This window comes from Fukomys damarensis, unplaced genomic scaffold (genome assembly GCF_012274545.1).
Source record: "Fukomys damarensis isolate Sample0158 unplaced genomic scaffold, DMR_v1.0_HiC HiC_scaffold_36, whole genome shotgun sequence".
NCBI classification, from domain to species: domain Eukaryota; kingdom Metazoa; phylum Chordata; class Mammalia; order Rodentia; family Bathyergidae; genus Fukomys; species Fukomys damarensis.
The window spans coordinates 48,081,406-48,095,917 of record NW_022900948.1 but is presented as its reverse complement, the minus strand read 5'-3'; the positions used below and the strand labels follow the sequence as shown (position 1 = coordinate 48,095,917).

Genomic DNA, 14,512 nt, shown 5'->3' with positions numbered 1-14,512 from the left:
CCGCCCGCAGCCCCAGCATTCGAGGAGCCACAGCAGCCATCACTACAGCCGCCATCACTACAGCTACCAGGGAGCGCTTCCGGGGGCAGGGGTGTCTACTTCCGGGGCGAGGCGTACACTTCCGGGCGCCGCTCCGCCCCACGCTTAGGTGCCTGGCGTCTGGCAGTTCCCACCATGGGTGATCCGTCTGACGCTTTGCAGGCCTTCCTGAGCCAGCACCCGAGCCTGCGGCTGCTCCCGGGCGCCAGCAGGGTCCGCACCAGAAGGAGAGGGGAGCGGAGGGGCGGGGACGAGGAGGGGTGCAGTGGGGAGCGGGGGATGCCGGGGCCCTGATCCCCCCTCCCGCCTCCGCAGGTGCGCTGCTCCCTGACGGGCCACGAGCTGCCCTGCCGCCTGCCCGAGCTGCAGGTCTACACTCGCGGCAAGAAGTACCAGCGACTGGCGCGCGCCTCCCCGGTCTTCGACTACGCAGAGTTCGAGCCGCACATCGTGCCCAGCACCAAGCACCCGTAGGTGGCCGGCGCGCCGGTACCGGGACTGAGATAGGATCCACCTCCGCCGCGGGGACCCTCGGTGTGGGTGCCGCATGTGGCTGGGCCGCCGTCTGAGGGAGGAAGTGGTGGCGGACACGCGGGCTGCCTCCCGCGTGCGCTCCCCCTGGGGGGGTAGGCTGCTGCGCTTCTCTTCCGGACGACAGTAAGAGTCACAATCAGAGTGGGTCAGTGCTTTCAACTCCAGCCGCGGCATGGATTTGCTTCTGAATCTTTTAAAACCTATGCTCAGGCTACATCACCCCCACTTCCAGCCACGCGGTGCCATAGGTCCCCCGTGAGCCTCCTGCACCCTGGTCTCCCTGCCCGTAGGCACCAGTTGTTCTGCAAACTCACTCTGCGGCACATCAACAAGTCCCCAGAACACGTGCTGAGGCACACCCAGGGCCACCGGTACCAGAGAGCGCTGCGGAAATGTAAGTTGCCCTGCACAGGCCTTTTTAACTGCTGTCATCTCCCCTTGGCCAGCGCCCCCTGTGAGGTCACCCTTCCGCGGTCCCCAGGTGAGGCATCTGCCTGAACCTGGCCCAGTGAGGAGAGGGACAATGGCCCCTGGCCTCACGGAGCTCCCGGTGTGGAGCCAGCAGCAGGCCGAGGAGAATCCTGCTTTGCAGTCCGTGCGTGGTGTGCACAGTAGAAGCAAGAGGTCTGCCTTTGAAGCGCTGGAAGGCTCCCAGGGTGGTTTTCTAGGTCCAGGGCCTGTGCTCTGTAGAGAGGATATGTTGTGGTCGTCTGAGCCTGTGGTCAGGACTGAGACTGACACGGTTTGCGAGGCCTGCAGATACAGAGATGGCGAGTGTGTGGCGGTGCAGCCATGCAGGTGCCATGCAGGTGAAGGGGATGGTGGCTTGCAGGTTCAGAGAGGGAGACAAACCATCCTCAGCCACTTGGTGGATACAGGAAGAAAGTTAGCTGAGGAGTGGGCAGAGGCCGTGTTGCCTCTGTCCTGCCTGGGTCAGTGCTGACTTGGCTTAGTGTAAGGATGGGAAGATGGGGAAGGGGCGTCCTCAGGTTTCTCCCTCCCCTCTCAGAAATGCAGGCTGGTCTCCCTAATAAGTGAGTTGGCCTCTGGTTCCTGGAGCTCACACTTGGAGAGTTGAGCTGTCACAGCCTGGGAACTGGAGGAGACAGCAGGGTGACCTCAGCAAGGGCCTTCCCAAAGTCTCATCCCAAGCCCAGGAGCCATCAGGGCCAGGCAGCTCTTATAGCCCTGGACTTCTGTCTGCTTATCAGGCTTGTGTGGCTTTTGCCCAGCGTCTTGGGGGTGCACATTGGCCTGAGCAGCGCCCCCCCTGGCTACGTGCTCGCAGCCTGGCCAGGCTCTGGGTAAGCAGCCTAGGCTTGGCAGCTCTGCACCACCCTTTGTACTCAGTAGGACGAGTCCAGGTGCCCACTCTGCTGTGCTGGTGCTCATCCTGTGAGGTGGAGCACAGCCCTGGCACACAGGTTGGCTCGGTGCCCAAAGAACCAGGGTGTGGTGGGTCCCAAGTGAGCCTGCTTGTCCCCAGATGAGGAGTGTCAGAAGCAAGGCGTGGAGTTTGTCCCTGCCTGCCTACGGCACAGGCGGAGAAGGGAATACCAGATGGATGGGGACAAGCCACTGGGCCCAAAAGACACCTTCTGGCAGCCAGAATCCAGCGGCGAGGAGGCAGCCCTGAGTGACGACAGCATGACAGACCTGTACCCACGTAAGCACAGTCCTGCCTCCGCAGCTCCACGCCCTGCCCCGCCTATCTTGTGTCCGCCTCTCTGGTAGGTGTCCTCCTGCTGTCCCTGGAGGCCACTGTGACTCCCTATAGAAGGCGCTGCTTCACCCACAGCAGCCTCAGCCCTGTACCTATTCCTCCTAGCCGAGCTGTTCACCAAAAAGGACCCAGGAGGGCCTAAGAATGGGGGCGACACCGATGACTTTCTGATGGAGCCAAGGCCCCCAGAAAGGAAGAGCCTCAGGGACAGGAGGGAGATGGAAGTGGCCCATGAGCAGATCTTTAAGCACAGGAAGGTAAGCTGTCCCTTCTGGTCACCAGCAGGCAGCCTGCCCAGCAGTGGGTTTCAGTTTGTTTAGGAAAATAAGCCTGTAATCCCAGCACTCAGAACACTGAGGCAGGAGGCTCAGCACAAGTCTGAGGCCAGCCTGGACTACACAATGAATTCAAGGCCAGCCTGCACTATATAGCAAGACTGTGTCTCTAAAACAAAACTTTTTTCACAAGTGAAATAACAAGCCAACAACCTCTAAGGGGAAGCAGAGGGTACTGATCTATTAAGAGGGCCTCCAGGAGCAAGGTCCCAACCTCTGGTCTGAAAGACAAGGACATGGGGGTCCTGAACCACCCACACAGTCATAGTGGGTGTGGCTATGGCCTGTGGCTCAGGAACCCAGAGCAGTGCCCTTCTGTCCCCTGTGGGAGAGAAGGGAGGGGATGTCAGGTCCTCGCTGCAAAGGGCAGACCCACAGTGACAGATGCCCCTCCCTACACACTGCAGGGAAAGGTGACGGGAAGCGGCCACCTCTGGGCCTCTGCTGGCAGGGCTGCGCATGTGCGGAGTGCCCCGGTGCCCGTGCCAGTGCCGGGGCAAGGCTGGCCCGCCCGCCCTAAACAAGTTCTCTGCTCTGCCGCAGAAGCAACAGCAGCAGGGCCCACTGACCAAGAAGCTCAAGACCCATCACCGCAGGCCCAAGAGCTTGGGCTCCTTCAAGCAGGCGGGTTAGGACGGACCTCAGAGAAGGCCTTCGGTTGTCGCCTCGCTCATTGGAGCCTCTGACCTTTGCTGATCCCCCTCACCCCCGAGACAGGGCTGGGTGGCCTGCTCCGCACCCGGAAGCAGCAGGGAGGCAAGGAGAGTGCGCCCCTCTTCCGGCAAGGCTGTCAGCTCGCTGCACACATGAGCGCCCTGCACACCATCGTGGGATCACGCCGCATACACAAACGCCATTATTTATTTTGATGTTTCGAAAAATTAAAATGTTTTCCAACACAACTAAGATATAAAATACAGCATAAAAATGAGATACCTATTCCCACATAAAGCAAAAGCATTTTCAGAAACTTTTGCCAAAACCAATGGGCAGATTGGGTTTCTCCCTCCCCCCAGCCCAGGTGCCAGCCCCCTGAGTTAAAGACAAAGCTGGCCCTGGGGCCAGTGTCGTCCTGTGGCTCAACCACAGGCCTCAAAGAAACCACTATGGCCAGCCTCATCTGAGATTGTCACCGTGTTCGTGGGGGGGTCAGACACCACGAAGAGGCCAGGGCCTTGTGCCCTGAAGCCCTTGCTGGATCTTAGGCATGAGTTTGTGCCAGTCAGAAGGGATACCAAGGGACAGGTGTCAGCTGCTGTCTTCCACGAAGTGAGCTGTGGAAGGGGCCATCACTGCCCGCTCAGAGTGGCCCTGGGGAGGCACCTGGCCACAAACGGGGTTTGCCACCATCCCTTCCAGGGCTGTGCCTCTGGTCATTCGCCCCAAGGGGCCTGGGAGGCTCTGAGAAGTCCCAGCCACCCTCATGGCCTTTATGACCATGCAGATGAGCAGAACCATAGCACCGGACCCCTTCCCACTAAAAAGAGGACACAATATAAGGCAATGTTAGAAAACTTTAAATACAGGATTGAGACCAAATCGGTAAGGCATCACAAACTGTGAGACATAATCTTGGACAAAACTGGAGCAAGCAACGCCTCAGGGACAGTGAGTTGGCTGCTGGGGCGTCCAGGCCTGGCTCTGAAGGTCGAGTGAGGTAACTGGGCTGAGCCCTGCGGGGCAGCTGCTCCCCCAGCCGATTCCATGGTGGAGCTGGCTATCCTGTGCGCAGCCTCCCAGCTGGCCCTCCCCACTGCCAGGCGTGGGGATCAGTGCCCAGCCGAGCATGTGAATGAGTGAACCTACATCACCAGCAGCCTCAGTTACCCCTCCAATACTGTGTCGCTCCCTGGCTCTGGGATTCTCTAGGTCTTCACTGGCTGAGCTGGAAAGTAACTAGAATGCAGGGCTTAACTGTGTGAGGTGTCTGAACAGACCATCCGGAATCCTGTTTGAGCAAAATGTAAACTGAAGAAACGAGGGAGACTGCTCTGAGTGATAAATGTGTCTGCTCAGTACAGCTGGAAGGCCCTCACTGCAGAAAAGGACTCAAAATATTGCTGGGGGCCACACCCGCCACAGGACTTGCTCCAAGCCTGGGCTGGGGGACTGACCAGCTGGGTAGCACTCAATGGTCAGTACCAGACTGGTTCCAGAGCAGACTTCTCATCGATTTTCAGGTGTCTGCAAATAAAGTTCTCAAAACATCGGTGCCTTTACCAAGGGAGGGGAGGGGAGGACACAAATGCTGGCAGCTTCTTGGCTCCACCCTGAACCAGTCCTCGACGGCTGGGTCTTGGCCAGGCAGGGCAGGGATCTGTCTGTTACCACTCCTTCTTCTTCTCATCCATGGAGACACCCCCAGGGCCCAGAGCCACCACCAGGAGCAAGCCTCCGATCACCGACATGGTCTGGAAGAAGTCGTACTTCAGGAAGTCATGCATGGGCTTGTAGACGGGAATGGTCCAGAAGGCGTTGAAGTACACGTTGATGGCAAAGAGCCAGATGACAAGAGTCAAAGCCGCCAACTTGGTTTTAAAACCAATGGCCACTAAGATCATCAGAGCTGTGCCCACGATGTTCTGGACGATCTGCACAAGGTGAAAGATGCCGAAAATAAATGGCAGAAAGCTGCATGGAATTTTATGGGCACATCCGTTGGCCATGTCACTAAGGGCTCTACCAGGCTGATGCAACCACTACTGACACAAGGGACAGCAGGAGGCACATGGGGGACCAGATGGAGCCACTCATTTTTAGCATGGAAGGTTGAGGAGAGAGAAACCATCTCCCCGGACAGACCAGCTGTGATTGACCAGGGTGGGCTGGTGGGCTGTGTCTTGACCCACCCACCTATCCAGGCTGAAAACACTGTCCTCCTGCCCAGCACCTCTGCCCCAACACTGCACATAAACCCACAGCACGGGCTTGAGTGGGGCCAGAGGGGCCTGTGGAGGACAGTGGCCTTGGACTCCACCTTTTGGAAGGCAGCTCTTGGCAAAGAAGGCAGCACGGGGCTTGTTTGCTTGAGATAAAAGGGCCACTTCCTGTGCCCGGGGTGTGTTCAGACCCCACCGGGCCCCCAGCAGGCAGCAGTACTCACAGAAAAGAAGCTGGCATCGAAGTGCAGCAGAGTCATGAACATCAAGACCAGCAGGACACGGCCTCCGAGCTGCATGTACTGCTTGGGGGAGCTCTCGCGCATGGTGGGAACACCTGCGAACATGCTCTTCCCTTCTGAGCGGGACTCTGCTAGGAGTAGCAGCAAGCCCCCTCCCAGGGCCAGGTTCCTGAGGGAGACAATGAGCAGCTCAAAGCTGAAGCTCACCTGGCATCCAGCTGTCAGGCCAGGCTGAGGGGAGCTCCGCGCCGTGCTAAGCAGGACCAGGCTGGCCTGCGTGCACAGCACCAGCCTCCCTAGCCAGAGCAACTGTGAGCGCTGCCTGCACACGACCGGAACTAAGCTGGTCTCCACGTCCTCACCACCCTACTGGCCAGGGGCAGGATCTGTGACACACTACGAAGTCTGCTCCCGGGAGGCACAGTGTGCACTGGAGGCTTCCTCCAGCCAACACTCTGAGGGACCGGCGGAGGGATGCGAGACTCACCTCCAGAAAACACCTACCTCATCAGAAACTTCAAGTCCCACAAGATGCTGTAGGCGATCGTCTGAGAACAGAGAAGCACATCAGCGTTTTCAAGTAAGTCCCATAGATTTAATAATGACTTGGCAGTTTATCCAGCAGAGGGGAATAAAATACACAGAAGCATTGTTGGACACCATGGGCAGACCCACATTCAGCAGTCTGGCTCACTATTTCTCCGTGCACTGTGGCCTTGCGCCTGCTTAATCACCAGAGCTGTGCCCATGACAAGCCAGACAAGGCGACTCCTCAAACTGCCGGTCTGGATTAAACAGCCGGCTGTGAGTGCTTCCTTCTGGCTAAGAAGGCACTGCTGCTTAGGCAGGAAAGTGATCGCCAGTCAGCATCCTGGCTGCAGCCATCCCGGTCACCCATGACCATCTCAGAACACTCAGGAAAATAACAAAAGATGGCCCAGTGCCCAGTGCTGGCACCTGTTGGGAACCAGCCTCTAAAGCCAACTCAAGGTGGCTGCTCCTGAGCTTGCGGAGGAAACACTAGCATTTTCCCAAAGATGAAGCGGTTCCAGGCACCAGACACCCAGACACACAGGGTTGAAGGGAGGACACTGGGCCCAACACTCATCTCTACCAGATCAAGAGACCTGGCTGTGTGCCCCGCAGTGTGACTCCTAAGTGAGACCCACCACATGCCCTATGTACCTGCAGCGCTATGATTCCAAAGAGCCCGAAGCAGGCGTATTGCACAAAGTTCCTGCTCAACACCAGGACACAGCCAGCTAGAAAGAGAACATCAAGGGCTGGGGACACTCATGGTACACTTCCACCTCGCCCAACTCTCTGGTCCAGTTGTGGCCCATCTTCCTCCCAAGCCAACAGCAACTTCTAGGAGAGCTGCTGTGGGCAAGGCCCCACAGAGTAAGACACTGGCACAGTGAGAGCCTCTGTATAGAACGTGGATGCCTCACTGTCACAGCCAACATGCCGTCTACCAGTGGCGACCCAGCAGAGGCACCTATGCTCACCCATGGGCAGCTGGGAACAGGCTCTTCCACCCTGCAGCATGCAGGGGAGGGAGGGTTGCCACCAGAAGACAGTGGGTGGCCAGGAGCAGACCAGCGGCCCTGGTGCCCCCGCTGTGCTCACCCAAGCCCTCCACCCTTTCTGGATCCCTCTTTTGCCTGCCTTGGCCACCTGGACTCCAGCACGCCCTGCTTGGGGCACTCAGAACAGGGACTGTGCTCCAAAGGAGTGGGCCCAGAACTGAGCACCAGGTACCCGCCCAGTGCTCACAAACCCTGGCCAGCATGGCCACCCAGGCTGCAGACTCTCCTGATCACCAACAGCCTTGTTCTGGGCTGAGTGCTGTTTGTGCAGGAATGGGGTGCCCTGGGTGAGCCTGGCGCAACTTCAGACCACTCACTGAGCTGTCCCAGCAGGTTGAGGAACACAAAGGATGAGGCCAGCAGATAGCCACAGTTCCAGGTGGTGTTGATGTAGTCACGCTGCTCGCCCCACTGGAACCACATGCGGATGCCATCCTCCAGGAAGGTGCTGATCAGGCAGAGGCGGGCCACGTGTGGGAGGTACTGCTTGGTGACACGCAGGAACTGCAGGGCCCGAGACCAAGGGTGAGGTGGCTGCAGCCCGGAGGCCAGCCCACGTTACCTCCCGCACACAACCTAGGGCCTTCTGGGAGGATGCAGGTAGGCAGGCACCTGTTCCCAGGCACTCCCTCGAGTCTGGACACACGCAACAATCCAAGCTTGGGCCGATGGGTAAGACTCGGCACAGGGTGTGCTGGCCCCGACCCTGTAGGTCGATGTCCACAACACTGACACTGATTCCCACACTTAGATGGTAGCTAGCACCATCTAAGGTAGACCTGCCACGAGACAATGGTGCTTCCATGCTCGGTCAGGAGCATGAACAAGTGGCAATCACAGGAAGGCACCCTAAAATGGCCATGCCACTCCTTACCCTGACATTCAGAGCTGCCCCTGAGCAGCACAGCATCCCTAATCTCTACCTACGCGATGGCATGAACAGCTCCCGCACCCCCAGCTGTGGCACCAAAATGCCTCTGTCCTCACCACATGTCCAGTCCCTAGTGTTAGAATGAGCAAACAGGCTGGGCGTGGTGGCACACGCCTGTAATCCCAGCACTCAGGAGGCTGAGGCAGGAGGATCGCTGCGAGTTCAAGACCAGCCTGGGATACATAGTGAGTTCCAGGTCAGTCTCAACTACGTAGTGAGATCCTGTCTCAAAAAACCAAAAAAAAAAAAAAAAAAAAAAAAAAAGGGCAAGGGCATTCTGGGTGTGGCACACAACTGTAATCCCAACACTCAGGAGGGTGAGGCTGGAGGATCACTGTGAGTTTAAAGCCAGTTTACACCAGCTGAATCCTGGGGCTGGGCAGGTTGCACACAGCTCAGGTGCTGACCTTCATGGACCTGCCAGCCTCCAGACAGAACACGGCTCTGGGCTGTGGGGTGGGGGGCACAGGGGCAGCTGGAGGCTGTTTACATTACCAGTTACCCTTGAATGTCCACAGCAGCATGAGCATATCTGTGAACAGCAATGAACTGCAAGTGTGTGAAACCACCAAATGATGGGAGGGGAAAACACCCTCCTAGCTTCCTGCTGTCACTGCAAGGTAGGCCATCTGTGACGGCCTGCTCAGGACGCCAGCATGCCCTGCTGGAGCCAGGTGCAAATGTCATACAGGTGTACACCACGTACTTCTCCCTTATGCGCTTCAGAGCTCAAATACAGGTGAAAGAAATCCAGTGATAACACGGCGGGCCCTTGGGAGAAAGATCAGGGCCCTGCCCCCAGGAGTGACACGTCAGGAAGAGTCTAAAGGGCAGAGTCTGCCCGTCCAAGGGCAGCTGAGTGGATGTGGGTCACGAGGGCGCACTTGGGCTGGCCGTGACTACTGCTGAAATAACAAGAGGCACAGAGGAAGCTTCCTCAATCATCAGTGTCTCCACAAGTCCCCCAGAGCCTGAGCACTGCCACAGCTGCTGTGTAGCTGGTGGCACCTGGGCCCTCGGCTCAGCCTCAGCCCTCGGAGGGAGCCCCGTGGCCAATCCCTTCACACCAACCAAGCCTGAGCCTGTGTCACCACTCCACACACTATTCTCAAGTCAGGGACAGACGCATCCCAGACAAACAGCCACAGATCACCCAGGCGGGTGTGGGAAGAGCACAGGTGGAGGAAGGCCTGGTGCTCGTGTTTTAACTGTCCTGACACCAGCCAGAGGAGGTGTACAGTGGGTGTAGAGCAGGTGAGCTGTGGGGAGTGGTCTCTGCAAAGTGAGACAGTTTAACAAGGGGTCACTAAGATTCTTTATAATTTGCAGTCATAAAACCTACAAGCAGAGGAGAAGAGGAGGAAGAAAGACTTGCTTTAAAAATAACCAGGAAAAAAAAAAGCCAAAAACTCCCAGCAGCCTGAACTACAGAACAAGATGCTGTTTCAAAAAAACAAAAAACAAAAAACAAAAAAAAAAAAAAATTTTTTTTCTGGGTTTTTTTTTTGGCACCAGGGATTGAACTTGAGAGCTTGCAAGGCAGACGCAGTGTCACTGAGCTAAATCCCCAGCCCTAATCAAGTATATACGATGCCTAGAAAAAAATTTAAAATAATCAGGTGTGTCGGCACAAACTGGTCCCAGCACTTGGGAGGCTGATGCAGGAGGATCACCTGAACCCACAAGTTCAAAACCAGCTTGGGCAACCCTGCCTTGAAGGGAGGGAGGGAGGCCCCAGATATGCCTGGCTGAGTTTTAGAGTCCTGTGGGAAACACACACATACACAGTGACCCACAGGAGATCTGGGGACAGCTGGCGCCACACAGCACCCGTTCCTGCCACACGGCACTAATGCTCTCAGAATGCCAAGCAACAGTGTAATCACCAGGGTTGGGAAGAGATAACAGACATTATCAGTGTGGCTCCTGATCCAGTTGCTACAGGGAAGAATCTTCACATGGCCACTGAGCAAGCCTGCCGGAGACAAAGGCCTCTGCCTCTTCTACACCTGGGGAAAACCCACTGCCAGGAAGGAGGTGCTTCATGGAGGGACTGCCCGGGGTGTGGACCCCCAAGGCAGCGGAGACACTGGAGGTGTTCTGACTTGCTTCCCCTGACAGTGGCAACCGGCTTGCTGACATGATTACATGGGCCATGCCTGCAGGTGAGCACCGCCGCCCCAAGGTTGTGGTCGACCCTCCCTGGGCCCACAACCCACACCAAGCAGCTCATTTGCTGGGAACACGGCCTGCGAGACTGAGGCCGTGCTTAAAAGCCTCCTGATGAGTCAGCTACTCTTAATTGGGGTGTCTGGGTCAAGAGGATTAAAGAGCCACAGACAGCCACAGAAGGAGGGGCAAGCCAGCAGGGCAGGAGACCCACACAGCGATTTGCTTTGGGAGAAGAGCACAAAACTGAAGTTGTGAGCGCTGGACGAGGCAGTCTCCTGTATGTGGTGGCTCCTTTTGGAGGCAAGTGCATGTGACTGCTCTTCAGTCAGGCTGGCACAGGGCTCCCATGAGCCAGCGCTCCTCTGAGGAACATCTATGTGAACAAGGAAGAGCCAAGACTAATGGCAAGGCCAGACCCCACTTGATGTGTGCTGCTCTAGAGAGTGTCCCAGAGCCTCTGTCCCCTCAGCACACAAGATGGGGGCATGGCCAGATGAGGCCACAGTGCAGCCCTCAGATGCAAGGCGATGGCCCAGGCTGCCATGAACACTGCAAACACATAAAGCCCATGACCAGGGCCCTTGTTACAGGAGCAGGACAGGAGAGCAGCAGTGGGGGCAGGCAGACAGCTTGTGGAGGGGGCGGCCCACTACGACAGGCGGGCTCCTCTCAAGCCTTGCCACCTCACAGGTAGGTATCATGGAGAGACTGGCAGGGTCTCGGAATGCAATTATCCCCGACCTGAGGCTGCTGAGACAGGACCAGGCACTCAACAGCAAGGCCACCTGTAGGCAGCTCCACCCTGCGCGGAAACCCTGGCCCTCTGTGGGTGCTCAGGAAGGAAAGGAAGTGAGGACTCTGAGAAGGTAGGTCAGATCGCCTTGATCATCACGCGCTGGGGCTGCCCCATTCTGGGGCCCACAAGTCCATACGCCCTAGGAAACGAGACTGTGACTACTCCAGCACCAGGCAGAGCTGGGGCTGGAACAGGAGTCGGCTGCAACTGAAGAACCCCGGCAGGGGTCCCTCCGGTACTGCCCTGAAGGCCATATGCCACAGGGTCACCCATCTGCTATGCGAAATACAGTGTGATAAGTGACCCTGCCCCTGGGGGAGAACCAGGTCTTATCTTCCATCCATCTTCTGGGGGAGCCACTAACCAGTCTCCCCTGTGGCCCTGCCCACTGCCCAGAAGGGCACAACTTTTAAGATCCTGTTACGACCAGCAAAGCTAGGCATGGTGGTGCATGCCTGCAATCCCAACACTTGAGAGGCTGAAGAGGAGGACTGGTGCGAGTTGGAAGCCAGCCTGGGCTACAAAGTGAGATGTTCCCTCAAAAAACCAAACCCAAGGGCCAGGGATTTAGATCAGTGGTTCTGCCGCCTGCCTCGCAAGCACAAGGACCCGAGTTCGATCCCCGGTACCAAAAAAAAAAAAAAAAAAAAACAAACAAACCCAAGAATTTAGCTCAGTGGCACCGCACCTGCCACAAAAGCATAAGATCCTGAGTTCAATCCCCAGTACCAAAAAACCCCAAAAGACCAGCAAGCAGAGAGGGAGTCAGCTCCTCACCTCTTTATGGTACAAGGCAGGGAGCCCCTTGGAAAGAATGACAAGAGCACAGGCATGAGCGAGCGGGAACTGCTCAGGGAGCCCAGCACTGTCACCAGGACCTGCCAGAGCCAGACTGCCAGGCATTCAATTTTAATCGGAAGCCAAATACTGTAATGCTGCATGTGGGGTGTAGGGGGCCTTGTTGGGACCTGTCTGGTACTCCTCACATTAACAAAATCCCAAGCCAGCTCCTAGCTCCAGGGACAGGACTAGCTCTGCCACTCCAAGGACTGGTGAAAGAACCAGAGGCTTTCCTGTCACCCTGGAGACGGCCATCAGGCAGAACCCTTTAATCGCTAATGTGTCTAGTTATGGGTGTGAGCATGGTCAGAGATGACACACCACAATCTGTGCAGTAGGCAGCGAGTGGCGGCTACACGGCAGGGACGTTATTTCAGGTTGCGGAGTTCATGCATTTCTGGCCCCTTCCAACCTGGGCTTTCATGGCCTCTGAATGCCCAGCTCCTGTGCACAGCAGCCTCAGCACTTTCTCCAGGGCCCTGGCTGCCAAGGGCAGGAGCCTGATGCCAGGAGTGGAGATGCAGCTTGGAGGAGCCTGCCAGTGGACACCAGGCAGTGCACTTCCCCACGGGCTGGCTGCTGCACGAAGGAAAGGCAGCAGGGAGGACGCTGCCCGGTAACCACACAAGGAGAGTGCAGGCCCCAGCAACCTCCCCAGGCCCTGGCAGTTAGGAGGGCCACAGGAAGGCACAAGGAGGCAGGTGCTAAAGGCTAGTGTTCTGTCACCCAGGGCGGGTCAAGACAACACTTTTTAGGTCTCAGCCTCAGCAACCCAGACTCTCTGGGCAAATCCTGTCATTCAATTGTGCTTGTTTTCTGAAGACAAGATTAGACAAAGTGGATGTCCCATTACCTGATGGTGACCTCCATGACAGGCCCCCGTCTGAACATCAAAGCCTTCTCACTTGCCCCTTCCTATAGCCAGCTCTGTTTTATTTATTTAGGTACTGGGGATCAGACCCAGGTCCTTGTGCTTGTGAGGCAGGCAATAGCCAGCTCTATTTTAAATGGTGAGGGTGATTATCAAAACCAAAGCGCCACCACACTGCGTCAGATATTTACTACAGGAAGTCGGCACTGCCCACAGCAGAGGGTCTTGACCCTGATTCCAAAGGGCAGCAGACTCAGGCCTCCCCAAAACCACAGAGGGGCACCGAAGGGCCTGCGACTTCCTTTACCACCTCACAGGCATATCCAGTAACCACCAACAGTGATGCCCATGGTAGTTTATAAGATCCCTCCCCTCCAACTCCAGGCCCTGAGGCTGCTGCACAGAGCCCTAGCCTAAGGAAGGAGACCCCAGACATTCTCTGGACAATGCCACTAGCAAGCCCAGAAGCCTGAAGGGCCCAGCCTTCCCTTCAGCAACATGGTGATGGTCTACCCTACCTGAGAGGGCCCTTCTAGCCCCAAGATCCTGACCTGGTAATCATTACATAGCCCAGGCCGGTCTCCAACTCACAGCAATCCTCCTGCCTCAGCCTCCCGATTGCTGGGATTATAGGCATGTGCCACCATGCCCGGCTTCTGCTACTTTCACTTAAAGCAAAGCCAAATATATGGAGACAAAGAAGCCAGGATTATATAAAGAGAATCTGAACTTTTCTGTCCGCAGAAAATCATCCATTTGAGAGTTGGCAAAAGCTCAATCTGAGACATCTATCTGGGTTTGGTTATGAAATTCACTTGCAAAACTCAGGGCTCGCAGGCTGAAGAGCGAGTGTACATGCGTCCCTCGGCAGAGGAGCCATCTTCTTAAGAGGGTCGCTACTTGGGGAAACAAAACTGGGTCACCACAAACCGTGTCACTGAGAAAAGGCCTACTTGATTCTTAAGAACTTTTGGTAGGAACTGTTTCTGTGAGGAATAGTTTTTAATTTGTCAGATTGCTATACCTTCTTTCCCCCATTTAGTTCTAAAATACCAGTTCACAGGAAGATGGTGCCAAAGGACCCAATGATGAAAGATGTCCCCCACCATGGGGTCCAGGGGAGTGTGGGGGAAAGGCCAGTTTGCCAACAGATCAGAAAAGGCTCAAATCAAACACACAATATTTCAAAGAAGGCTAGGCTTCAGAGTTTGCTTACTCAGGACACCCCATAAAATTAAAACCTGAACCATCACTACCTGTACCTGGGGCCCAGCCACACGGAGGTGAAGGGAAAAAAAGGCTGGCAGGGGGACTAGGCGCAGCCCTGCCTACGGGGCTAATTACGGCTAATGTGCAGACCTAACGGGCCACTTTCAGAAGTAAAAGGCACACGTTAGATAATCCCCACCCGGCTCCTCTGGCCAAGCTCGATCGGAGATGGAAGCGCGCCTTCACTTTCCGGGCTCTGACGCCACCGGTGCACTGTGGAAGGGGCCTCCGGGCGACATCCCCGGGCCCGGCCAGCGGCGGCCCGGGCAGAGTCCGCGGGGAAGGGCGCGGA

General features: G+C 56.6%; 2 protein-coding genes across 2 annotated transcripts in view; one reads left to right on the top strand and one right to left on the bottom strand.

The window, feature by feature from the left end:
* Positions 1-122: 122 nt before the first annotated feature.
* On the top strand, positions 123-3,532 carry Surf2 (surfeit 2). Its single transcript, XM_010608903.3, has 6 exons — positions 123-252; positions 355-509; positions 864-967; positions 2,060-2,239; positions 2,402-2,553; positions 3,175-3,532. The coding sequence occupies exons 1-6, from the start codon at positions 175-177 to the stop codon at positions 3,262-3,264; spliced, it is 759 nt and encodes a 252-aa protein (XP_010607205.1). The 5' UTR covers positions 123-174; the 3' UTR covers positions 3,265-3,532.
* Positions 3,533-4,127: 595 nt separating this feature from the next.
* Positions 4,128-14,512, bottom strand: part of Surf4 (surfeit 4) — an 11,395-nt gene continuing 1,010 nt past the window's right edge. The window contains exons 2-6 of the mRNA XM_010608912.3: positions 7,659-7,845; positions 6,938-7,014; positions 6,257-6,300; positions 5,735-5,921; positions 4,128-5,222 (exon numbers count right to left, since the gene is read on the bottom strand). Of these exons, the coding sequence (XP_010607214.1) occupies positions 4,956-5,222; positions 5,735-5,921; positions 6,257-6,300; positions 6,938-7,014; positions 7,659-7,764 (681 nt within the window). The 5' untranslated portion in view covers positions 7,765-7,845 and the 3' untranslated portion in view covers positions 4,128-4,955. The remainder of the gene's footprint in view (positions 5,223-5,734; positions 5,922-6,256; positions 6,301-6,937; positions 7,015-7,658; positions 7,846-14,512) is intronic.